Source organism: Aquila chrysaetos, chromosome 5 (assembly GCF_900496995.4).
Source record: "Aquila chrysaetos chrysaetos chromosome 5, bAquChr1.4, whole genome shotgun sequence".
NCBI classification, from domain to species: Eukaryota; Metazoa; Chordata; class Aves; order Accipitriformes; family Accipitridae; genus Aquila; species Aquila chrysaetos.
Window position 1 is genome coordinate 72507408 of NC_044008.1, and position 25395 is coordinate 72532802.

The 25395-nt window shown below is 38.0% G+C and overlaps 1 protein-coding gene and 1 non-coding gene across 6 annotated transcripts in view; one reads left to right on the plus strand and one right to left on the minus strand.

Moving 5' to 3' along the window:
• PITPNC1 (phosphatidylinositol transfer protein cytoplasmic 1) overlaps positions 1 to 25395 on the minus strand; it is a 92893-nt gene that overhangs the window by 29875 nt on the left and 37623 nt on the right. For all 5 annotated transcript variants that reach the window (XM_030014457.2, XM_041123297.1, XM_030014458.2 and 2 more), the window contains 4 exons: positions 20446 to 20594; positions 16618 to 16706; positions 16177 to 16184; positions 4344 to 4415 (listed from right to left, as the gene is read on the minus strand). In XM_030014457.2, the coding sequence (XP_029870317.1) occupies positions 4344 to 4415; positions 16177 to 16184; positions 16618 to 16706; positions 20446 to 20594 (318 nt within the window). The remainder of the gene's footprint in view (positions 1 to 4343; positions 4416 to 16176; positions 16185 to 16617; positions 16707 to 20445; positions 20595 to 25395) is intronic.
• On the plus strand, positions 5792 to 5903 carry LOC115342360. The gene has a single exon (XR_003923746.1). It is a non-coding gene; the product is annotated as a U5 spliceosomal RNA (small nuclear RNA).

Here is a 25395-nt window from a genome sequence, read left to right on the forward strand (position 1 = left end):
GAAACACTGAATGGCCTGACTCATTGGTCTAGTTTCTAACACTACTAATGAAGCTACAAAGCTGCAAGGTAGCAGTGACAATATTTGATGTACTAACATGCTCATCCAACACTGATTCTGTTTTTCTAAGGAGAGAGTTGCCATGCGAACGTCTAGATGCAATACAGCAAAATCAGCTGCGCTTTAGCACTACAAATCACAACTAGATGGATTTATGGTACTGCAATACTATCATCTACACAACGTTTTATCTAAATAAAGGGTTTTATTGTCCATTGTACTTTCTGGTAATGTTTCTATTTTTTTTGCAAATCAAGTGCAAACTTAAACAAATAAGAACAATAGTGCTTTAAGCACATTTAAAATAGGTTAAAATGATGACAAAGCCTAGGAAACACTAGGACATCTAAGACATAGAAAAATCAAGTTCCAAAGCAGGTATCATTATCTTTCACTAGTTTCTTCTATCATGACAATTGGGAGGAAAAAGGCAGGACTTTTGCATCAAGATATATTGCAGTAATTAGGTAGAATTTTACTAGACAATGTAACATGTTAAATAAAATAATTCTAATAACATACTAGCCTGCTAAATGACAACAGGAACCCCAGAACATTTATATTGCTTTCTTCCGCTCATCAATAGAATTAGCTTTAGTACCCTCATATCTAATTATTGCTTTTCACAATCAATATCTACTTTATTAGATAGCATGGAAATGAAGAACAGATCAGGGTTCAAAGATTTCAAAAAACCTGTATGATCTCAAAAAATGTATTTAGAAATGGTTGAGTTAAAATCAGACACGTACTATTACCCTCCTTACTGTAATATTAATATTCATTCAGTATATCTTGTATTACAACTGCAAAATTTACAGAAGTATTTTTTGGATTAATTATTTCTTCATCAGTCAAGCTTGACAGTCGCGATGAAGAAAAATGCAGTGTATCTATGGAAATCTATAGAAATAGATGCTATGTTTCCTGCTGTTTTCTGACTGAGCAAACATAGTGAAATTTAATCTAAACTTGCCTGATATGAAGGAGAAATACACTTCACATTTTCTTAAGTGGGGTTTAAGCCTACTTATTGAGTGATAGAAACAAGATCAACTCTCAGTCCTAGTTCCAAGTTGTTTGGTTTAACAGAAATCTCTCCACCGGCTCAATCACGTCTCTCCGTATTTACTAACCTTCCAGCATTTCAGTGCTGTACCAGCCACATCTGTGTCACCAGATCAATGTCACTGGATCAACAGCAAAAACTCTAGATCTTCCACTGGTTTATTGTGTTCACACTAGTCAATAGCATAGCTCTCAGAATTACAAAATCATGGAAATTAGGGCTGGAGTGCAGTCCTCTAATTCAGCTTCTCTTTCTCCTCCTCAGTTCAAGTAAGGGCCAATTAAATCTGTTAATCTTGGTAAACACTTGCCTAGTCTGTGACTCAGGTACCACAATATAAAGGTAATATAATATTACCCCACTGGCACTCTGGTAGAAATTACTTTTGAAGAGCTGGATTCAAGCAGAGTAGAGATTCTTTGATTTACATCATCTGAGTATCCTACCTATGTTACTTTCACCTTAAATTCACTGGTTGGGTACTGTTCAGGGCTTGATTCATAGTATTTTAGCCACAAAGCTGACACACAGAAAAAAACCTGAAAATTCACTGATTAAATAGCTTCAGTTTTTCCTCTGTTAGGCATCAGTACAGAATGTGTCTTCCCACTGCTGACATTATAATGTACCAGAAGACTAGTCTGCACCTTCCCTAAACCAAAGGTGTGGGCTTGCTCTGAATTAAAGTGCTGCCAAAAAGCAGAGGTGAACATTAAAGAGTGCATAAATTACATAACGTTCATATAGTTGGTATTGTAATACACTTCTTTGTTTTCCTCTCTCACTGATCTGGCTTAGACTAGCAGTGACTGAAAGTTATTGGTATCTGGTGGCTAATAGATGATCTCTGTCATGTTCCCATTGGGAAAGTGTCTGTATGCCAAAAGCACTATTCAGAATTATACCTTGTTCTTTTACATGTAATTATTCTGCCATAAGCAGTGCAACAGCTGTCAGCTTTATTAACACGCAGGCTCAAGGCAGTTAGGGAAATGTACCTCCCATCTGGAGAACAGAACACTTCAACCTTAAAAAGGCTGCTAGAGGGACACCCCTGGAAACTGAAAGGCTTTGTGTCTCAGACCCCTTAAAAAATCTGCTTTACTGCCTTCTTTCTCAAGAATGAGTTTAAACACTCCTTCATTAGGTCTCTGTATTACAGATCAAGTTTCCAGACATTTTAACCTGTATTTCACACCTACAAGAAACTTCTTCCCATAAGTCTGCAGCAAATGACTGTTTGAAGTGTACCAAAATGAAACATATATGTATTGGGTTTGCGTGGCAAGGTTTTGGTAGCAGGGGGGTTACAGGGGTGGCTGCTGTGAGAAGCTGCTAGAAGCTTCCCCCATGTCCGACAGAGCCAATGCCGGCCGGCTCCAGGAGGAACCTGCTGCTGGCCAAGGCCGAGCCCATCAACAGCGGCGGTAGCGCCTCTGGGATAACAGATTTAAGAAGGGGGGAAAAATCCCTGCATAACAGCAACTGCAGCTGGAGAAAGAAATGAGAATATGTGAGAGCAACAACCCTGCAGACCCCCAGGTCAGTGAAGAAGGAGGGGGAGGAGATGCTCCAGGCGCCAGAGCAGAGATTCCCCTGCAGCCTGTGGGGAAGACCCTGGTGAGGCAGGCTGTCCCCCTGCAGCCCAGGGAGGTCCACGGTGGAGCAGATCTCCACCTGCAGCCCGTGGAGGACCCCACACCGGAGCAGGGGGATGCCCGAAGAAGGCTGTGACCCCGTGGGAAGCCTGCGTTGGAGCAGACTCCTGGCAGGACCTGTGGAGAGAGGAGCCCACGCTGGAGCAGGTTTGCTGGCAGGACTGGTGACCCTTCGGGGGACCCACGCTGGAGCAGTCTGTGCCTGAAGGACTGCAGCCCGTGGAAGGGACCCACGCTGGAGCAGTTTGTGAAGAACCACAGCCTGTGGGAAGGACTCATGTTGGAGAAGTTCGTGGAGCACTGTCCCCATGGGAGGGACCCCACGCTGGAGCAGGGAAGAGTGAGGAGTCCTCCCCCTGAGGAGGAAGGAGCGGCAGAGACAATGTGTGACGAACTGACCCCAACCCCCATTCTCCATCCCCCTGTGCTGCTGGGGGCAGGGAGGTAGAGAATTCAGGAATGAAGCTGTGCCCAGGAAGAAGGAGGGGTAGGGAGAAGGTGTTTTAAGATTTGGTTTTATTTCTCATTACCCTGCTCTGATTTGATTGGTAAAAAATGAAACTATTTCCCCAAGTCAAGTCTGTTTTGCCTGTGACAGTAATTGCTGAGTGATCTCTCCCTGTCCTTATCTTGACCCACGAGCCTTTTGTTATATTTTCTCTCGCCTGTCCAGCAGAGGAGGGGAGCGATAGAGCAGCTTTGGTGGGCACCTGGCATCCAGCCAGGGTCAGCCCACCAGAGTCCTTTTTTGGTGGCCCGTACGGGGAAACCTATTTGTGTATTAATCCAAGGGTTGAATCTTTACATGCCTGGCTTTATTGAATGTTATTCTTTTCTTGCAAGTTGTATGACTCTGCTTTGCTCCCTGTCAGGGCAACAAAGTCCTACTGACCTCCTGCCTTCTATTCCAGAGCATCTCCTGATCAGCAGCGGCTTGGCTACTCGCTCCCACCCTTCCTCTACAAAGGACTTTGCATAGCTAATTATTATCCTTTTCATCGCTAAGCTCTTAACTCTGAGAACTTTTTAACTTCTGGTGATTGCCAAAAGCATCACCTCAATAGCCCAGCCATTGTTCCCTTGAAGTTGTTTACCGGGATCTCTCATCTCTGACCATTGTTTAGTTTCCTGTTTGCTCTTCCTAACAGATCCTTTGAATTCAACCCCCTTTACTCATAAAGAATAATGTGAAACAGATAAAGTAGAATACAATTACACACACACACACACAAAAAAAAGAGTAATCTTTTTAGTCTCCATAAATATTCATCAGGACTAAATTCACATATGTAAATTATGTTGTGTTTAGAGAAGTAACAAGTAGAATGTGAGATGCAGAAGGGAAGTTATGTACACGAATCTTTAATTTCATGGTGCTTTAGAGGTAACAACTCTGCAAGCTGACAAGCTGCTTAATGAACAGGACACCCACATAGGTGCAACGATACAAGCCTGATTAGGTCTTTTTCCCAGACTGAAAGACCTACAACCCCCAGAGATAGACCGTGATTAACTAAAAGGATTAGATCAAATTTTGCAAAAGCCATCATACTTACACTGTCATTGCTTCCTTTGTTGTCCTCGTATTTTGTCTCTATATGAATGGAGAATTTAGGCAAAAATGAACACTGCAACAAAAGAAAAATGTTTGACATAAAAAACATGCCTTGCTTCATCAGCTGACATTCAGTACATCCTGTTTGTTATCAGCTTTCTTATTTTTCTTCAGATTACTTCAAGGAAAAAAAGTAAACGTACACAGAACATAATAGCAAAGGTTTTTATGATTCTGAAGAGATGTCGAGATTCTAGCTAAAAGTTGAATATTATAATGAAGATATAAATAAATTACTGTAAGTACTCTGGAATAGCTAGATACAAAAGTTTTCATGCTTGCTATTTGTAAGAGTACAAATGTCCTGAATGTCTTACTATAAATTCACTTCACTAAGATCGAGAGCAACCAGATATTCCTCATCATAGATTAGTCTATCCCCCATCTAAAATAAGTCAAGGACACTTCACTAGCTGCAGGTGCTAACCAAATGGACAACAATGCTTTGATGCGTGAGGGTTTTTTCTAATTTTCAGTAAGAAATGAATTTTAGCATAATTTCCTATTAATGAAATTAAGATGGATTATGAGCTGCTGTGGAAATTCTTTTATACTAAACCCAAATCAATCTTTAGGTAATAATGCAATAAAATTAAGAATGCACAAATATTTTTCTATTTAAGATAATATTTCTGTATTTTACATGGGAATAAATTTATTTTTCTGTCGATTGCTCAATTTAGTTGGCTTATCAAGACTAGAATTTATAATACCAGGCAACATAATTCCAGTTGAAAAAATATTTCAAATATCTTTCTTTAGCATTTTACAGTTCTTCTTTCAAACAGGCAGATAGAGTAGCTAACAAACTCAGAAGGATACTAGATCAGCATCTTTACTACTAGTCATCAAGTCTTTTCTTGCATTAACTGCCAGTGAAACTGAAGTGCCAGTTCCTTGTATGATGCATCACTAATACCCTATGGCAAAGTGTCTTTGTAAAGACTATGACTAATGTGCTGTACATACAGATTATACAATGAGGACATTATGATGCCTCAGTGTTCACATTGCTGTTGGTCCAAGTTTGGACTTGATCAAATTCAGAGTTCTTCTAAGGGAGGGGCTGATGACTAAGAAAAGAGGTGATTTAGAGGGCCAGCTGTAGTGCAACAAAATTGAAATGTGAAGCCAGCTCCTTTGAGACTGCAGAAAATATATTCCTGATTCCTTGGATATCACCCAACAAGTCATTGTTCAATCGCCTTCTGATCATAGGATATCTACTATTGAATAAGCACATCTAGAATCAATCCTTGTTGAAAAAATGAGTGAGAAAGTTTTGCCAAAATAAGATTCTGGTGCCATGGAAGGCTTCTGGTCAAACTGTGTCACCATTAACATAATGAAATACTCCCATGTTACATGTTGCTCCTGCAGATGCCCAGACCACACAGGCTTCTCTTCAGATCTTACAAATGTTTTGCCTTTTATTAAAGATTTCTGTGGAGTAGCAAGTTTACGAGTTTCAATCCAACCTAAACTGTGACTATTCTCAGCTATGCAACTTGTTCATTGAGTGAATAAGTGGGAGGAAAAAAAAAATTAAAAAAAAAAAATTAGCAGTATGTGGAGTGCAGGATGGGGCAAGTTCAATGACAGGTCTACTAGCTCCTATTACCTATATTTCGTGGGCAATTAAACGTTTCCTATGTATACATCTCAGGAAATGCCAGCTGAAAACATGCGATATTTATAAGCAGTCTGTCAGAACTGGGGATCTTGTAATACAGATTAACACCAAAAAAATCCAGATATTCTCTCAGTTGAGGTTTCACTGTGTATCTCAGTATGTTCCCCCTATTCTGACAGACACCCAAAGGCATCTGCACGCAAAAGCCTTGGCAAACAGTAGGCACTACAGGGAGAGAACTTGGGAAGGGAAAAAAAAGCCAAGGTTTGCCATAAGGTTCTAATTTTTACCTCAAAAATTAACCAAAAGTTGGAATGAACATCCTTGAACTACATTTGTGTTATCTGGAAGAAGAAATGAATAAAAGGGCTTGATTAAAAGAATTCTTCAATCAAATATTCCTGGAGTAAGGAAAGTTGTAAATGTGATGTTACAAAAAAAATAGGGAATGACCCAGGAGACACAGGGGTACCACCATGTCCTAAAACAACATTTGATGTCACTCAGAGGATTCATATTCAAATGGCATAAACCAACATTCTAGTTGTTTTTCGTGTTTGCAGGAGAACATGGAGGGTTGAAAAGTAAATTACCACTGGAGGTGGATTATGAAAAGCAGATTAAAAAAAAAGTGTATAACCTAATGACAGACATCTACTGCACAGTTTTTCAAGCATTTGGAAAATAACTACATAGGTGCTAGGGTGCTAAAAACATGGGTTATTGATATCAGAAATTTAGTGCATAGCAGCCTTGTATTTTACAAAAATGTATAACTACAGGGGTCACGGTCCAGGTGTACAGAGCTCTTGCTGACAACAACCTAGACCTCTGCATATGGGCATCCTGTGGGAGAGCATCCTTGAGGAAATGAGAGGAGACTTTCATTTAATATTTTATCAGCAGTTACTAGTACTGCTTACTGAATTGCAGTAACTGGTACTGCACTACTGAGGACTCAATGCTTAGGTCTGAGCAACAGCTTTTAGAAACATTTTCACTGAAAATAGTAGAGATGTATGCCATACCATCTACGATATACTAATTGTTTAGAACAGTTGTTAGGAAAACACAGTTTACTAGCATCGCGTCTGCATATTTCAAGGTTGCTGCTCTAGGCCATGATTTACTTACATGTTAGTGTGTGTTAAGTATCTGCCCTCTTGATCTGAAGACCAAAATTTAATTTGCTTTGCTACACAATTACACAAAATCAACACTCCTTAAATAACATCTAGTAATTGATAAAAACAGAAAACAGAATGACATCAATGATCTATCACTAGTGGAAAGGTCATCAAGACTATAATGCTTGAGCAGACCAAGTATCTAGGTCCGAGCTTTGTGAGTTTGCAAACTTTTAAGTTATACAGTCTGAGTCTAGTGGTTTGTCGGAAACCTCAGTGGCTATGGAAACTGCTCTGACTATGCTGACTTTAACAGCTCTGGGCAGTGCAGTTCTCCCAGCTCTTTTAAGTAGTAGCAAGGTCCACCACAAGACCTGGTGCTGCTCTCATGGTCCCATTGTCAGGTTTGAAAACTCCATTGACAGAAGGAACTTCAGTATAGCATCTTCCACATTTACAGCTAACACCCTTACCAAAGCAGTTCCTCATCCCTGGTTCCGATTAAAGTATCTTTACTTATGATCTAACTATAGAAATTCAGGAGTTGTTGGATGGAGTACATTTTTCAATACTCAAAACCATTTTTCTTTATCAAAATAGTAGCCTCTAGGTCACAGTTTCAGGTACAGTGGAGGACAAAAATGCAAAATACAAAAAACTTTTGTGCTGTTAATTTGAAGCATGGCTACAGTTTCAGATGAAATTTTGAATGAAGCCAAATGCCAGATTTCCTTTTTACCTTGCTATTAAAAAATACCCACCATTTTCAATCACTGTCTAGAGTTTACCAGCAATGAGTCAGATCATGATACTTTGAAAATACAGCCATTTCATATACTGAACTTAAGGCTTACGTTAGGCTGCCTGTAGCACTTCAGCAAGCCACTGCTTGAATCTAGTTGTTTCCTGTGACCCAGAATCTAAACTCTAATTAAAAAAAGAGATCTTCTAATCTTGTATTTCAAAAAAGAAACATTATGAAAAGACTAAGGATCTTCAAAGTATTATAAAAGAAGAATCATAAGTGCCATTTACCTCAAGCCACCTCATTAGAGAGCAGAAAGTCTTATTTTGCACAAAGCTATCAAAAGTCAACCTCCCAGTGTATTTAGTATAAAGGCAAGGACTATAACAATCTAATTGGAGATTATAAATGGTGACATGAATTTACCCCAAATGAAAACTAAAATTCACCAAAAAGTACTCCATTGCAAACACATCTCTCAGAAACTCAACTGATGGACAACCACTGTTTTACCAGCTATGGGGGGTCTCACTGGCTTCCAGAAACACTTAGCAGGGTCCAAATTTCTGAACATTTCACAGAATGTGTCTCATGATTCATCAGCTGCAGTCTGACTAACTGGCAGAGGGCTCTGGCAGAACCAGAAAACTGTTTATGCATCATTCAAAAGACTATTATTCATCATGCAAGAAGTTGTTGGGTTTTTCTCCCCTCCTTAAGTGGCTGCTTATTTACTTAGCTGGGGATTAAAAGTGTTATGCAACAGTCAGAATCAAACTTGGGAGTGAATGGTAGGTAATAAACCGTTTAGTAATCTTTTTTTTTTTTTTTTTCCTCCAAAGCACCACTCCCTTTCTGCTCTGCCTCCCCCGGGGGTGTGTGTTCTTCCAGCACAAACCTGGCAGCCAATCGATACACTGAGCACACGCAGGAATGTACAGGGCAGTTTTCAGTTTTCCATCTCACTATCTCTACAGTTTGCAAGGTTCCTCTTTGAAAAAAAAATAGTGGCCAATTGAATCTTTAACTTGAAATTACACTTAAATTCTACATAATAGGACAAAATCTTCAGAGTCCTACTGTCTTCAGTTATAAGGTTTCTTTGTGTAAAGCTCTCAAAGGAGGCGTCTTTTCTATTGTCACCTCCAGATTTTTTAGATGTGTTATAAACTCCTTAAAAAATTGTTATAATCCAGTACACCTGTGACACTTAAAAACAAATAAGGAGAATATTCTGGATTTTTTTGTTTGCATGTTTTCTTAAACTTTCTACATTTGGCACTCCTTTTGGAAGAACCAGGAGAGGTGTAAGGCTTAAGACAGTAACCAGTGAAATAGCTAGAGTCTGTAATAGTAATCACCACACATAAGCATGGGTATTTCCAGATTAAAATAAAGTGAAATGAAAGCAGCATACGGAAAACACAGACCGCAGTTGCATTTTCAATTCACTACAGATAACCTCTTGAAAAACGAAGGGCCTATTTTTAGCATGATGATTGATTAGTGTTGCCATAGCAATAAGCAACACTTACAAGAACAGAGTAGAACCTAAGTATGCCAAAACACTTGCCAAAGTCTTAAAGAGACAGTCAAACACATATGGTGTTTTACAATCGTTTTATGGGGAGGACTGTAAAAATAACCTTCCCATAGTAATTACGCCCGAGGTGGCTGCAGGAATTACTATAGTTGCCAGTAAATAGGGTGGAGAGAGGGTAACTGAGAAAGGTTTCTTTACCCTCTGTAACCCGCTTTGTATGACTGAGTGCTATTTCATCAATACCGTTTTAGCTAGTTTCATTTTCCATTTGGTTTCTTTCTGCAGAACGTTTGAAGAACTGCTAGAGACCTCACCATTGCACTTCACTTCTGCTCCTTGTGAACATTAATCCACAATCCTTGGGAGTTATTTTTGTACAGTAAAAATTAATCCCACTTTTTTAAGCAGCAGAGGCATATCCCCCTAAATCTTAACATTAAAGCCTGGAGAGGCAGACATGGCATGTAAATGTTCTCTCTGATCTCCCACCACTTTTCAGACTGATGATTTTTTTTTTTTTTTTTTAATATGGTCACATATCCATTATTTTGGCAACACAGGTGGAACTGGATCCTTTACAGAGCAATCTCCATGGAGCCTAGAGGTAAAGAACACAGTAACTGCTACAATGAGATGAGACTGGCCAAGCAAAATCAGATTTTAATGGGGTAACTTCTAGATACCACATCCTTGTAACTCAAAATTTTTGGGCACTGTTTTGGTAGTCGGTGGGTAACAACAGCGTTTCTTTATTGAAGATCAAAAACCCGGAAAAGACAAATGGAGTCCCTACTTCTCCTTAATAGGCAAAGGAGAAGTGGGGACTCTGGGGTAGTGGAAGGTGCCCAGACTTACTGAGGCAGGAGGGAATGCCCAGCACAGCAAGGGGCAAGGAGGGAAGACAGGCAGACACATACACACCAGCCCTGGAACAATAGGGGGCATTTACAAATAAGAAGGATGGATGGAATGGGAGGAGGGATGTAACATGGGAGATTGCCAATGCCTCTGGACAATGGTGAAGACAGACCAGAGAGACCTGTATGAGGGAGAAAAATCAAAATCACATATGGGTATGGATAAGAAGATGTTGTCTCTACAGTTTATATGCAACAAGATATGTGAAGATAATATAGTGATATCTCTACAGCATGTTTTAAATTAGAGTATTTCCTTCGGCTATTTACAGGAAGAATAGAGCTTCTTTACTTGAAAATTCAAAATTTTTTGGAAAATGGCCACCATGTTACCGACTACCTTCAGAATACTCTGGAAAGCACTGCATGGGAGCACACAGAGCTACTACGTGATACAGGTTACTTACTACACAAGCTAGCATCAATCAGGATGACAAAGCTGGAAGAGAATAGATGGAAAGGGCTGGGCAGGGTGACGACAGGATTTGGAAGATGTGACTCAATGAGAGGGAGGTGAATTTGGAAAGCAAGACAAGCACAGGAAGGTGGCAAAGAGCAGAAAAAGTGCCTTTGAGCAGAAAGAGTAAGAACAATGCAAAAAAAAAAAAAAAAAGGCTTGAAAATATCCAAGGGAGTTAAATTTTCATAAACAAGCTCAGAAAAAAACCTACAATTTTTTTGTATTACATACAGTAACTTGAGGATGAAACATTTGACTAACAAGTTGCCTCCAACCACTATGAAACTCAGCACTTATCTCTGTTTCTGCCTTCCCTTAGGATCTCCTTCTTTGATACATGGGAACAGTAACCCGTTTATTGAGGAAGATCGCAAGTGAGAAGCGGTGTGCACAAGTGAAAATGACAGTCCCATGAATCAGAGAGGGGTTTGGGTTGTTTTATAATAAGCTAGTGGTAGAAAAAAGGAATTCTCCCAAGCAGTTTGATTTACTCTGTTTCAATGAGATTAAGCTATTAAATAACAATACAGGTTTGCAGCTTTCTAAAAATATATTATTTGTTTCTTATAAATACTACAGAGGTCCTTTCTTTTGCTAGAATCTCTAAAGGAACGAAATATGTGTTTTACTAGAGTAATGTCACCAGTTAGCCTATCTTCTAAGTTAGGTAGTGAAAGAGGAGAAATTTTGGTAGTAACCTTGTATTAGGCCCTAATCCTGCAACACAGATTCTGTTGCATTTCTGATGCAGACTCTTCATATACTCAAGCTGGAGAAAGGTTTGTGCACCTTGTGATAGGTTACATCCAAATTTCAAGCACTAGTAATCAGATAAAGAGAACACAGGAAAAAAACTCTACAGATTCCTTGCAATGTTTACCTGACACAACTTTTTTCCTTCTCAAGTCATCTCCTTATAAAAATAACAATTACAAAAACATTCCTTCCACATAATTTACTTTATGGATAAACTGGCAGCTGTCTAAGTGAAGGACAAAACATGCCTGTTCTCAGAAGTAATCAGAAACCAGCAGGTCAATAATGGAACATTTAGCAAATATCACTCTGGGGCCTTGACACATACCAGATGAAATAATTTTATTTGCCTCAGTCATTTGCTGTAGAAGAATTAGTGTCATTGTGATCCATCATCAAAGGAATCGTTGTCTCCTGCTTTCTGTTCCGTAACTGTTTTTCATAAATATTTTGAATTTATATCCTACTCCTAAGTTAATTTGAGACATTGGCAGGTTGAAATAATTCTCTTCCTCCTTGCAGAGAGTAAAACATGTCATTTTTAGTGTTTATTTTGCTTTATATACTTATAATTGTGAAACTAACAATTGGCCATAAATTATGCATTAAAAAAAATTTATCCAGCTGTTTTTAAATTTCTGCCCCAGAATTGAAGTATTGTTAACAACACTGAAGCTGTTCAGATCAGACAGCAAAACTATTTGAAATTATCCCTGGTAAACAACTGAACTGCACCTTCAAACTCAGAAGAGTTTGCTTAAATTCTGTTTGTATTTTTCCTAACCTATTTGTACTCCAACTTGATAGCTAAACTTCGTTAGGCTCACTGTCAGTGTACTTTGATCATATGAATTTTTTGTACTATGGTTTAATCACCATACATTTCTGATTTGATTATTTGTTTGCTTGAGGCTCCTCTCTTCTTGTCCAGAATCTCAACTGTCACTTGAACAGGTCAAAAAGATATTTGCTCTGTGCTGCTTATTGTCTAACAATATCCCAATGCAGGTAAAGAAACTTAGTTCTGTCTGTGCAATCCTTTTTTGTTTGGTTTGCAGTAAAGACAGGTTTGCTTTCTAGTTAATTATTTCTAACCTAGCTGGACAACCTCAGAAAGAAAATAAGAAAGCCTCCTGAAAGTTCATTCTTGTCCACATATCTAAGAATAGCATAAACATTTTACACTAAAGATACATATTTACAAATACTGTTACAAGCTGGCACATAAGGGTTTGTGGAGAGCTGCAAGGCATCTTTCCTCCATCCTCCAAGTGAAAAAGGCTTCAGCCTGTCACTAGCAAAGGAATTCTTTCTAAAAGCCAGCAGCTAGCAACACCCATTCCCCAATAGCATGTGTAGCTCGACAGGAGGCACTCACCAGTACCCAAGTCCTGTAATCAGTCATAGAGGAGAAACGCTAGGAGTTACTTCTATAGGGCTCCCTTTCAGCTGTCTCCCAAATACAGTATCCCAAATTTATGAGCTTAACATCAACCTAATCACAATATTAAATGAACTTATGAATAAAAATTAAACATTTATTTTAGCAAGATATCTTGTCAGGTTTCTAATTACAAGATCAAAACCAAAGCAACTCCTGTTCTAAGTTTAAGAGACTTTCTCATATACAGTTCTTAAGTAATGCCCCAGCCACTAAAACAAGGGTTTGAACTTTATAGAGTATCTTATTCTCTAAATAGTACCCCCAAATCTGGATGACTTCCTTTGGCTTCAGCTTCGAAAGTATTTTTTCTACTTCCTCCTCCCTCTCAATGTCAGCAGGAAGCTTGCAAAGATTAGCTCAAGCTTTGATACGGCATTTCTTGGGACATTACCCACGTCTCATCTTCCTGATAGGAAGTCTTTTGTATTGTAGTTTTAATGAGGCCCTCCTCCACAAACAGCATAGTGTAGATTTTAAAATGCTCTCCTGACATTACAATATTTCACATATTATACACTACAAAAGCATCACTTCTGCAATAGTTCTGTTAAGCTCATTATCTTAAGTGTGTCGTTTGCTTTACATATTATTAATACAGTTGTCAAGACTTGGTAGTAGACCTGCTGTTTGCTGTCAAATTTAGGGGTTTGCTGTGTAACAAATACCATTCCTTAAAGCAGATGCCATCATAACTGGACCCAGATTATAGAGTACTAACATCATGACACTCTAATTTCCATTCCTGTTTTCATGCATCCAATCACTCTTGGCTTTTTATACCACCATTGCAGAGAACAATATTCTAGAAATTATTTTCAATGCCTGCCAAGCTTTTTTTCTTAGATGTCCTAATTTCAGGTCCTTAAGAAGGTCATATTTATGAAATCCATAATATTGCACAGGAAAACCAGACTGATGAAATTATTCTGCATTGAATCTCTGAATGCTAGTGTATATGCTTGAATGTAAATTTTCAACAGCCTTCATATTTTACAATTGAAAAACCTTAAGACTATCAGCAAGATTCAGTCTGTTGTTCACGTCCTCTTCCAAATCACTAACTGAAATAGCACTACTGAGCCTTTAACATCCTTGCTCTTTATTTAGAGTGAAACTTACGAGGTTAAGTAAGGCGTGAACAAACTACACAGCAGTATGTACTTGACTTCATAAGATTACGCTTTATTTATTCAATGATTGGCCTACCTTTAGAATCAGTTTTCCTTGAAATGAGGCTGAATTTAATTCTTAGGATGTCCCAGAGACCCTTTGGGGGAAATTTACGATTTTTAAGAACAGGGTTTCCAAGCTATCTTGCATATTTTGGGCAAAGTCTGTGGGTTTATTCTTTCTTTTAGAATTCTCTAATGAATATACAAGATCAAAATTTAGAGAAATATTCCAGACAGGGATAGGAATTATTCTCAGAGGTATATTTAACATTTTTGTTCTAGATTCAACAGTTTGAAGCAAAGGCACTTTCTCTATTTCCCTTGAACATAATATCATAGTCTATGAGCTCCATTAAAATATATTTTAGATTTTTGTCTGAAGTACAGTCTCCTTAATCTCATCGCAATATTTCTAGTTCTGTTTCCTTGCACCATGGTGAATAACTAGTCCCCAAATCCCATAGGCAGTTATACCGTCACTTAGTGACTGTTTTGCCTACCTTCTACATTTGTAGACCAATTTAATTTTTTTTACAAGTCTCTTCAACCCTGCAATCTTTTTTGCTGATGCTCTTGAACATCTCTGTAGCTGTATACCTTCTACAGACCTTCACCAAAATGTGTTCCAGGTGTTGTCTCATCAGATTAGATAAAGATCACCTCTTGATTCAAATTCTACGAGTACAGCGCTGCTATTTGGTTTTAGATAATATATTGCATTTCAAATTCAGACATGTATTTCTGTCTGCTACCACCCCTTTAATCATTCCTACTTGTCTCTTTTGGTTAAAGAAAAAAAAATTGCTTTAAAAAATCCAAATTGATTTTCAGTTAAAGAAAAAAATATACAACAGAGTGTAAGTAACAGACAGTGATGCAACATAGCATGTCATCTTCCCAGCCTAAGATTAAACCTGTTATCGAAGGGTAAAGCCTTAATTAATGTAAACTGTGATAGGCCCTACTGAAGCTATCTTCCTACAAAAACAGCTAAGAATCTGTCCCCTCATTACTACTGTCCGTTATGGGACATTTGGGTTTCCTCTGACAACCAAATGAATTTTAAACATGAAACAAAGCAGAATATGTAATAAATATCTTCAGTACATATTGAAAAGCACAGTTTGGTACTTTGGATTTTTAAACTTAGTTATCACAGTTTCAACTCTAAGTCTCCAGCTTTCAGAGCTGAGCCCTTAAAAACCTTTATTTTTTCTCTTTCACATTTACCACATTAAAATATTTTTCCCCTCTGTATGCTTTACTGGTTTTAAAAAAATCTGCACAAACATTTTGAGCACTGCAGAGTTAAGAAAAACAAGTAGATTATGCTTTATCTGCAGTCAGAAGTTCAAACTAAATCAAGGCAGGAGTTTCTCAAAGGCCCCTTCACCTGGAATGTCCTCACCATCTCCTCCTCATCTTCCAAAGGCTGCTGAAAACTTACTGTATATTATTAAGGCCAGCACATTTAAAACAATTTTTCTCATGATTTATATGCTATATTTTGCCTTAGCTCTGCTAGAGGGAAGAGTTGATTTTTCTGGGCACTGTGCCCAGATTATGTTTAATTTTGTCTACAAATTGTACAGTTTCCCAGATACTATACCAGAGATGAGCATTTTATAAGTTAATAAAACAATAAATAAAATAAAATATGTTCTCATGTCTCCACGTAATAACTGGAACCTTAAAAGCCTTGCCCTGTTTTATAGAAGCTTCTCTTTGTTACAGTCAGTGACTAAAAATAGATGAAATTATTTTGAAGTGATAAAAAAATAAGGTAAATAATTTATAGGATCCCCACAGAAATACTTCAAATTTAACCTTAAATTTCTTAAACAAATAGCTAAAATAAAGTTCCACTATTGAATGCATTATGTATTAGTTATATTAAGAAGGAATCAGTTTGGATTCCACTACTATATTTCACATAATTATTCTATCTTTAGAATAAAAAGAGGAAGAAAAACTTACTGTGTATTCTGATTTCCAATTGTCCATTTGTAAAAAAAAGAATGATGAGAGAAAAGAAAAAAAAAAGAAATGTGAAATAAAACAATGATGCAAGATCCTTACAGTAAACATGCATTAATAATAAAAAAATTTGCTGATTTATATTTGACTGAAGTCTATGGGACAATAAAGGGTACAAGTCAGCAGAGAATCTAAGCACCTGATGTTTTCTTTGCAAGGAAAAAATTACACAGATACAACACTCCAGTTTTTACCTATCCGTAGTCTATAATCTCTATTTCCTGATATCAGTTAACATAAGATGGAAAAATATATGCAGTTCAACAGGAGTTGTTAAAGAAACTTGGTATCTGTGGCTCAATATTTAACTTGGAGCTTCTGAAGATAAGCTAACCTATCCAAAAAGTACACATCAATAATAATTTCTGCTTTATTCCTTACCTGTGATTGTATAAGGATAATAATTCCAAGCCTTCTCTGTAACATAAAATATTTTGGGAACAACTGCTCTAGCCCAGCTAGGCAGTTTGCTGAAAATAAAAAGAAAATATAAAATTAGAGTATGTTCTGACTTGTGAGTATTGTAGAAAAGAAGATACTTCCAAATGTGCTCATAATTTGACATGTGTTTCAAAGGATACAGCAATACCTATACTTCACATCTCAGCTCATGACTGTGCATTCTGTCTCAGCTTTCTCCACAAGCATATATGAAACCAAGTCTGTTTGTTCCCCTCTCAAAGTGAGCAATATGGTGCCAGTGCAATAACCTCTGATCAGATTTAAATTGAGGTTGCAGATTTCAAGAATTTATGGCCTCAAACCTTTGGTCTTGGATGAACTCGGCAGGTTAGACCATACAAGGTGTAACTGTTGCACAGTATCCTTAACCACAGGGAGGCACTCTCTAACAAGAGGTCATGAGTAAATATGTGATTTCAGTCCACCTCGATCCTGATTCCATTATTTCTTCTTAGAGACTGTTTCTTCTTCCTCCGTGTTCTCTGCTGGCACACAAACCCTTACGTTCAAGTCACCTAGTGCGCAGTTTTTCCCACACTACCAACACCAACTCTTGAGTAGGAAGCTTTTATATTAAAATTAACAAATCACTCAAAACACTTCTGTGAGGCTGGTAGGTGGTATTAGTCCCATTTTGCTGATGGGAAAAGTAAATCACAAAAGTGAAGAGAATTAATGGAACCGATGTCATAGCTCAGACCTCAATCTGCCAAGAGAACTTATCAATGCGGTGGTACAACAGCAGTAGAATAAGAGATGGAAGATGTGCATACAGCACATGGAAAGATCATTAAAGGGTAATTAAATAATACTATGGAAGAGGAGGAGCATTTTCTTTACCATGGATTTTGCGTGCCTCATTTCCAGAGCTCTGGTCACCCAGGGTACCAAAGAAGTGATGAACAAACATACATTTTTAAAAAGGCGGCAAGTTCGTGAAAATTCATCTTTCAGCCAACATACATTTTTAAAAAGAAGGCAAGTTCGTGAAAATTCATCTTTCAACCCTTTCTTAATGACATCAATTATAATCACTGAAGCTGCCAGTAACAAAGATGCAGTACTAGTCACTCAAAGGCAGGCAGACTTTTGGAGACCACAAATATCACTCTACTTCAGAGACTCAGTTAAAATTGTGTTAGTCTGGCAATGTGTCGAGCAGATCACCCAGCCTAAGACTGAATCTTTACTGAACTAAAGTAGATGCTTTCAAACATCAGTTTCCCAAGTGTAAATGTTTGAAACAGTTATGTTCAGATAACTGTGTGCAGAAAGTAAATTACCTTTCCATATTAGCAAATTTCTGAGGAAAATACAGAGTTTGGATCACTAAGGCTTATTTAACCATGATCTAGCTACACATAAACATTGTATTTGTCCAGAGGCAAAATGCAGATGTTAGTACATTATCTAAAGATTCAAAGTCAAGTGCGTTGACTTTTGCTCTTTGATGACATTGCTCAAACCCAGATTCTTTTCTTTACATAAACCTTTTTGTGTACAGTCTTTTAAGCCACATTTTACATACTGCATAAGAAACTTCACTGTATCAGATCTTTTGTCAGCCTCTGTCAGTGTCTTGTTATGACTATCTCTCTGCTCCCTCCCTTACCCCTGCTAAACTTTACTCTGATGCCTATTAAATGATAAATACCAGAGGATGAGATTTCAGCTTCTGAAAACAATGCTCCAGCAGGAGAGAAGGGGCAGTAAACAATTCTGAATGTAACTAAAGCTTACACTGACACTAGAAAATTTTACTAGTAATGTCTTTGTTAACATACAGCTGCTCATTTTGCACTTTTTTTTGGTTGTTATTGTTGTTTTTAGTGTATTTGCCTGTCTACCTATCTTCGTTGGTACAACACATCTCCAAAGCAAATAATTTTATGAGCAAAACACACTTGATACTCAGAGTTGCCAGCAAGTCACAGTCATAGACACACATTAATTGTTCCAAGGGTCCGCTCAGGGAAAGAAACTACAGCATTTCTATTTTAGCAGCACAGGTATCTGTGGATCACTTTTTTTTTTTTTTTTTTTTTTTTTAATTTCTTCCTTCCCCGGATGAAGTTCAGTCTTTCAGCACACAGGGAGGAAGTGTTTCTTAAAGGCAGTCCAGCTGAAACCGTTGCTAAGCAAGAAGACCCTCTGCAAGAATTAAAGTATTAGCAGGCAAGAAAAGGTAAATGAAAATAATGCACAAATCTTTCCAAGAAACCATCACTGAAATATATAAACTCAAATTTCTTCAGGAGAGATCAGTCCAGAGCAAAATAAAGTGAAGCAAAGCTAGCAAGTTTATTAGGGTGGTGGACCCCAGAAGAAGAAAAGATGGGGGAGAGAACTGTGCTGGTGTAAGGAGTCCTGTTCATCAGGGAAGGCAGGCAGAGGAGAAGTTTTCAGATCATCTTGTATGGCAGCATGTCTCCTTGAACGAAGACTTCCAGAGAGATCCTGGCCTCCCAGCAACATCCATAGTTGCCTGAAAACCTGCTGATCCTTTCCACAAAGCTTTAATAGTACTGAAATATCTGGTGGTATTGTGACACCAAAACCAGATTCAAATAGCAAATCCGATGATGATTATCAAGGAGTATTCATAATTATCATTAAACTCAATGAGCCTGACTTCAAACATCCACCAGTTTTACGTAAACTTCCCAAGTTGTAGGCACACAGATCTTCTTGGTCAATGTTTGTACCTGTCTTTGGGTAAGAGATCCTTTATTTCATTGCCTGCACTACCAGAAACTACATGCTTCCTAAGTATGTATTGTACGTGCCTTCTAGGACACAGTCCTTGTGATTATTCTGAATTACCCTAAAGTGGTAATTCTGAATATGCTCTTCAGTGCTTAAAACCTTATCTCTTTTTAACACGAAGGAAAGAAATATCCAGAAACATTAAAAACCCCACAACTTCTGGGAGCTCTACAACAGGAACACATGTATTGATTTTTCCCAAGTCCTGTATCTAGCCTGCAAGAGAACAGTTACAATCATAATAATATTAAATGTTGGCAACATATATATTAGTGGACTCGTGTGTGTGTGGGCACGCGCAACATTACTGGTGATTCAATTTAGCCTGAGTTAAGGCTAGATATGTCAGGTTTGCAGCGGAGTAACTTGCAATGTAGAAGTAATAGCTATAGTGTTTCTATTCCCACTACGAAATGCTGCAGAGCATAAGTTTAATAAAACGAAGCAGGCCCAGGGGAACAGAAGAGCTTCAGAAAAGCAGTAATACTCAATTAGATCAGCAGTAGTAAAAATGGGAACAGATTGAGCAATATATTTCATAGGACACAAATATATATATATATATATATATATATATATATATATATATAACCACCTCTGATCTGTGAGTTTTGGGGTTTTTTTGGGAGTGGGGTGTCTGTTGTTTCTGGTTTTTAGTTTTTGGCTTCCCTCCCCCAATTTTGGAAAACAAAATGACAAACAGTTAAGCATAAAAGAAAAAAGTTCTGATTTTCAGTACATCCTTAACTTAAAGTTATAATTCTTTCTCTTGGAAAAGATATTATAGAAGAAATGACAACTAATCTCTCTATTTCAAGCCACTGATCTATCCCACCCTCCTTCTTCCTGCAGCTACAAGGAAGCAACATGTATTCATGGGAACATATTCTACTTGAAACAGAAAGGCTATTGCCTAGAAGCGATATTCCTGCAAAATTTTAGTGCAGCCCATTCTGAGAGAAACCGTTTTATTGCACTTGCCTGTTGAGATAGACGCGTTTTTCTGTTAGCTGACCATTGCCATGGTTTGGATCTTCATAGGGTTCATTCTGCACCACTTCCACACCTTCACCTCGGTCACTTTGCTCATGGCTATGCTTGCTTATCATGTACAGCTGTCCAATTCTGTACTGCAAAGCAAAATCAAGAACAATGTATTAGCTTTATGTAATACACGTGTATGCAAAAGCCAATGTCATACAATGATACAGCAGTATGTGCAAATAAAAGGTAGTTCAAGGGCAAGAACAGTATTTTGCAGTTTCATTTAGATCTATGAGTCAGGGTCCTCCTGCTATCTTATTAAGTCCAGGGTGTCACTTGTGGAAAAAAAAATAACAAAACCCGTGTGTATACATTTGTGAAGAATCAGGTCAGTCCTTTACTTTTTTTACTATATTTGTAAATATGTAAGTTAATAATAAATAAACAATTAATCTACTGCTTCCGTGTGCTGGCATGCAAGGGGATTATAACCGGCAGGTGAACTCTAAAAGTTCTGTGGGAGACAGGATTCCCCTGTCATGCCAACATGTGCCAAATAACAAAGCCCTGCAAAAAGATTCAGGATAGCAACTGCTGATTTGCAGAAATAGGAGTACCAGCTCTTACGAAAAAAAGCTATGTAGACTCTAAGTCCTTCAGAAAAGAAGTTTGAGATGAGTGATTTGGTAATATTATTAAAGTGGATTTAAGCACTTAAATTATCCTTTTTCTATAGGCTCCTGAGTTACTTAGGAAGTCAAAACCCAGGAGGGTTGACCCAACACTGCTATCACAGAAAAATAAATTGTTGTACTGGCAATTGATTTTTTTTCCTCTGTATGTCTGCATCTACATCAGGGCTTTTGCCTCCAGAGAAATATAACAAAAAGTATATCCGTGAACCTTCATTAGCAAAGATTTTAGAGTAAAATTGTACTTTTCCATACATTTTCTGGTCTGAGATTTTATTCTCATTTAAGTCCTTTCCACATTCTTAAACGTACTACGGTTCTTATAACAAACTGTCTTTGGACCTATCCAGTTTTCTCCATTTGGATCCCTCTCTCCCCCAGAGTATATTTAGGCATATACATGCTAATCACTTCAATCACATCAATCACTTCAAATACAAAGAACAACCTGTTAATTTAGAGAATGGCTGAGCTACTACTACACAAGCTGCCAAGTACTAGCTCAGCATAAGCAAACAAAAGCACAGTGACAGTCTGACCTCAGAAAACTCTACGAGATTCTTGTGGTTATTACATATTATAACCAGCAATCTTATCACATACTTTAAAAAGCCCCAAAAGCCCAAATCAAAAGAGCAATTAGCTGGGGAAAAAAACCCCCAAACCATCACAAACCTTATTAACAAATACCAACAAGAGAGTCTTACTAAACAAAATGATAAGGAATAGGATCATGGAGGGCTCCCTACAGAAGTTTTTATATTCCACATCACCCCATTTCATTCCCCTGCAGCAGGCAGGCCACAAGAAGGTGAGAAATTTAGAACTTGCATCTTGCAGGATCATTTGCTTAGAGGACAGGGATTTCCCTTCTCCTAGCACTGAATGGACACCTCCTCCTTCCTTGCCAGCCACACACTACAACAGCGAATCAAATGATTTGCATCAAAAAAGCGCCTTTCAGCAGATAATTTGAAAGTACTAAAAATGCCTCAAGTTTATAAAAAGGTTCTTTAGGGGCAAAAGGGTGCTCCAGGGGAAGGATGATGTACCTTGGATCTATTTTCTTTTCCTCTAATTAGGTAATTTCAGTGGATTTTTTTTTTCCCATTACTTTTCTTCAAACATCTCCTCACAGTGAAGAACATAACCCACTCTTAAAACTTTTTGGAACTAGTAAAAAAGAGGACTGGGGAAAAAAAACCAACAAAACCAAACAGTTATATAGTTATCATAAAATCAGCAAATATCATGTGGGTCAGGTCAATTAATTGTGTGACCCTTGTAACTTTTGAAAAATATTAAATCTCTACATAAGTGCCAGCTATGCAAATTAGAACTGCCTGGAAATTTCAGCGTTATGTACATGTTTCTTCCTCTCCTTTTGTCCTGGTTTCAGCTGGGATAGAGTTAACTGTCTTCCTAGTAGCTGGTACTGTGCTGTTTTGAGTTCAGTATGTGAAGAATGTTGATAACACTGATGTTTTCAGTTGTTGCTAAGTAGTGTTTAGACTAATGTCAAGGATTTTTCAGCTTCTCATGCCCAGCCAGCGAGAAAGCTGGAGGGGCACAAGAAGTTGGCACAGGACACAGCCAGGGCACCTGACCCAAACTGCCCAACAGGGTATTCCATACCGTGTGACGTCCCATCTAGTATAGGAACTGGGGGGAGTGGGGCAGCGAATCGCGGCTCGGGGGACTAGTGGGGTGCTGGTGGGCGGGTGGTGAGCAATTGCACTGCGCATCATTTGTACATTCCAATCCTTTCATTATTGCTGTTGTCATTTTATTAGTGTTATCATTATTAGTTTCTTCTTTTCTGTTCTATTAAACTGTTCTTATCTCAACCCGTGGGTTTTGCCTCTTTTTCCCGATTTTCTCCCCCATCCCACTGGGTGGGGGGAGTGACTGAGCGGCTGCGTGGTGCTTAGTTGCTGGCTGGGGTTAAACGACGACACCTGTCTACTCATAACTAAGAGAGGATTGATGGCTTTTTTTTTTTTTTTTATATTAGAAAGATCATTTTTTCCTCTCTATATCCTATATAACTTTGGAGAATCTGCTCTCTCACTACCTAGAAATATTCCTAAGACATTCACTAAAATGATGAGTAGAATAATGCTATTTAAACAATTTGATGCTGGCACTATCTCCAGACTATGTATTCAGCTCTCTCATCTCTGGTACCTCTTTCACACAAAATGTCCCTGTTTAAGAGATAAGTCCTAAAATTATTTTTCTTGCTAATCATCTACCTTAGTCTCTACTGAATCCTGTTTTTCTCTGTCTCACCATATTTGAACATTTTGTCCTAATCTTCAAGGCTCTGAAGGGCTGCAGTGCTTACACATACCTTTTAACTAGTTCAATGAACAATTGTCTTCTCTTTTTCACTAACAATAAATGAATGCAATGGTACACAAGCAAGGTAAAGTTTGTGGACAGAGGTAGTATATTTTATTTGATCAGCTAGTACAGTTGGAAAAAGGAGAACTTTCAGGCACATGAATCTATTCTTCAGGTCTGAAATCAAAGCAACATACTTCAAAGCTGAATGCAAGTTGCGAAAAAATGCTTTGCTTTTAATTAGATATGTATCAATTAGACCACCTGAGAGTAAAGATGCTTACTGCCTGTGGAGTGATAAGGATGTTAGAAAAGAGGAAAGGTGATAAGGTGCTTATCTTCTAATGGAAAGAAAGAGCTCAGTAATTTATAGCCTGTGGAACATGAAAAGGTTAGGCGAGCAGAGGGGAGAGGAATTACAATTTGCCATAAAGCCAATATTTCTATTGAGATCTCTATTGAGATTTTTGTTATCCCATAAAGTTATGGCTTTTAGTTGCCATTGACATCTCTGAAAAGTGTTTCATAATTGCACATATCACTGCATGCTTTGATTTCCTACTTTCATGTACTCCTTTGCAATTTTGCTCTCAGTTTTAATGGTCAAATACAGACATCCCAGTTTCTGCTGGAAATATTGGCTCAGAAACATCAAAATGAATGTATGTTCACACTGACAACTAACAATGGGGTTGTACTAAAGCATTCATTTGCTCCAGCATCATGAATCAGAGATATCTACCTATATCAACACCACATGTTTTTATAACAGAGACTTGTTCTTTCATGGACCCGTACTACCATAAAACGCTAACAAAATATCAAATCACAAAGACTGTAAATCAATCTGAGTACACGGTTAAGAGAGGCTAAGCTGCATACCCGTTGCACTCTTCAGATGATGATCAGTGTTGTCAAACAGAAATTGCTTTACAGATGTTGCACAGTTAGTGCTTCAAGAAAGGTTCTACGTCTCCAATGAGACTCAAAATCACCCACACTCCAATTATACCTAAGATCTCACAGAAGGTATCCAAGGCAGCTCAGTGTGGTGCTTCTCACTTGGGATACGCTGAAGAAAACAGAAGGCACCACAATTGGTGCTGGACAGCTCTTCTGTAGGAATCCTACTGCTATGATGTAGCAGATGATGACTTTCCATACCTATGGATCTGACACCAGTCAACTGGAAATATCCACCTTTCATAACTATCGAAATGACTGTGCAGTCCTGCTAGCAAGCAGCTGTATTCTGCAAAAGAAACATACTTTCACATGTACTTTAAAGAAGCTAACTTAGCTCCTTTGTGCACCATTCATTTGTTTTTATCTAGTTTATAAAATTTTAGTACCATTCTAGAGCAGGATGAAAAAAGAGTTAACTTCCAGAATTACAGCACTTTACTAAACCAGAGAGTACACAACTCTTATTTCAGATAAAATAACTTTTTTAAAAGTGTATGCTTATATTTAGAATCATAGAATGGTTTGTGTTGGAAGGCACCTTAAAGATCATTTAGTTCCAATGCTCCTGCCATGGGCAGGGACACCTTCCACTAGACCAGGTTGCTCAAAGCCCCATCCAACCCGGCCTTGAACACTTCCAGGGATGGGGCATCCATAACATTTACATGAATAAAATTTACATGAATAAAATCCAAAGCAAAGATGTGTCATTTAGAACTTGCTGAAATGTAAATGCCTGGAAAAAAAGTCACAGCTTTTTCTAAGTTCCTATCAATATTGTGGAGAAGTATCACTTAAACATTTTACAACAGTAAACAATATTAATTATTCCTGCAAGGGTAAACTGATGAGCTACTATTATTTATGTTGCTCTATCACAATCTGAATTTCCGTGTTCTTAGCTGTAAAACAAGACCATATACTGTTTCAAGGAAGACAGTCA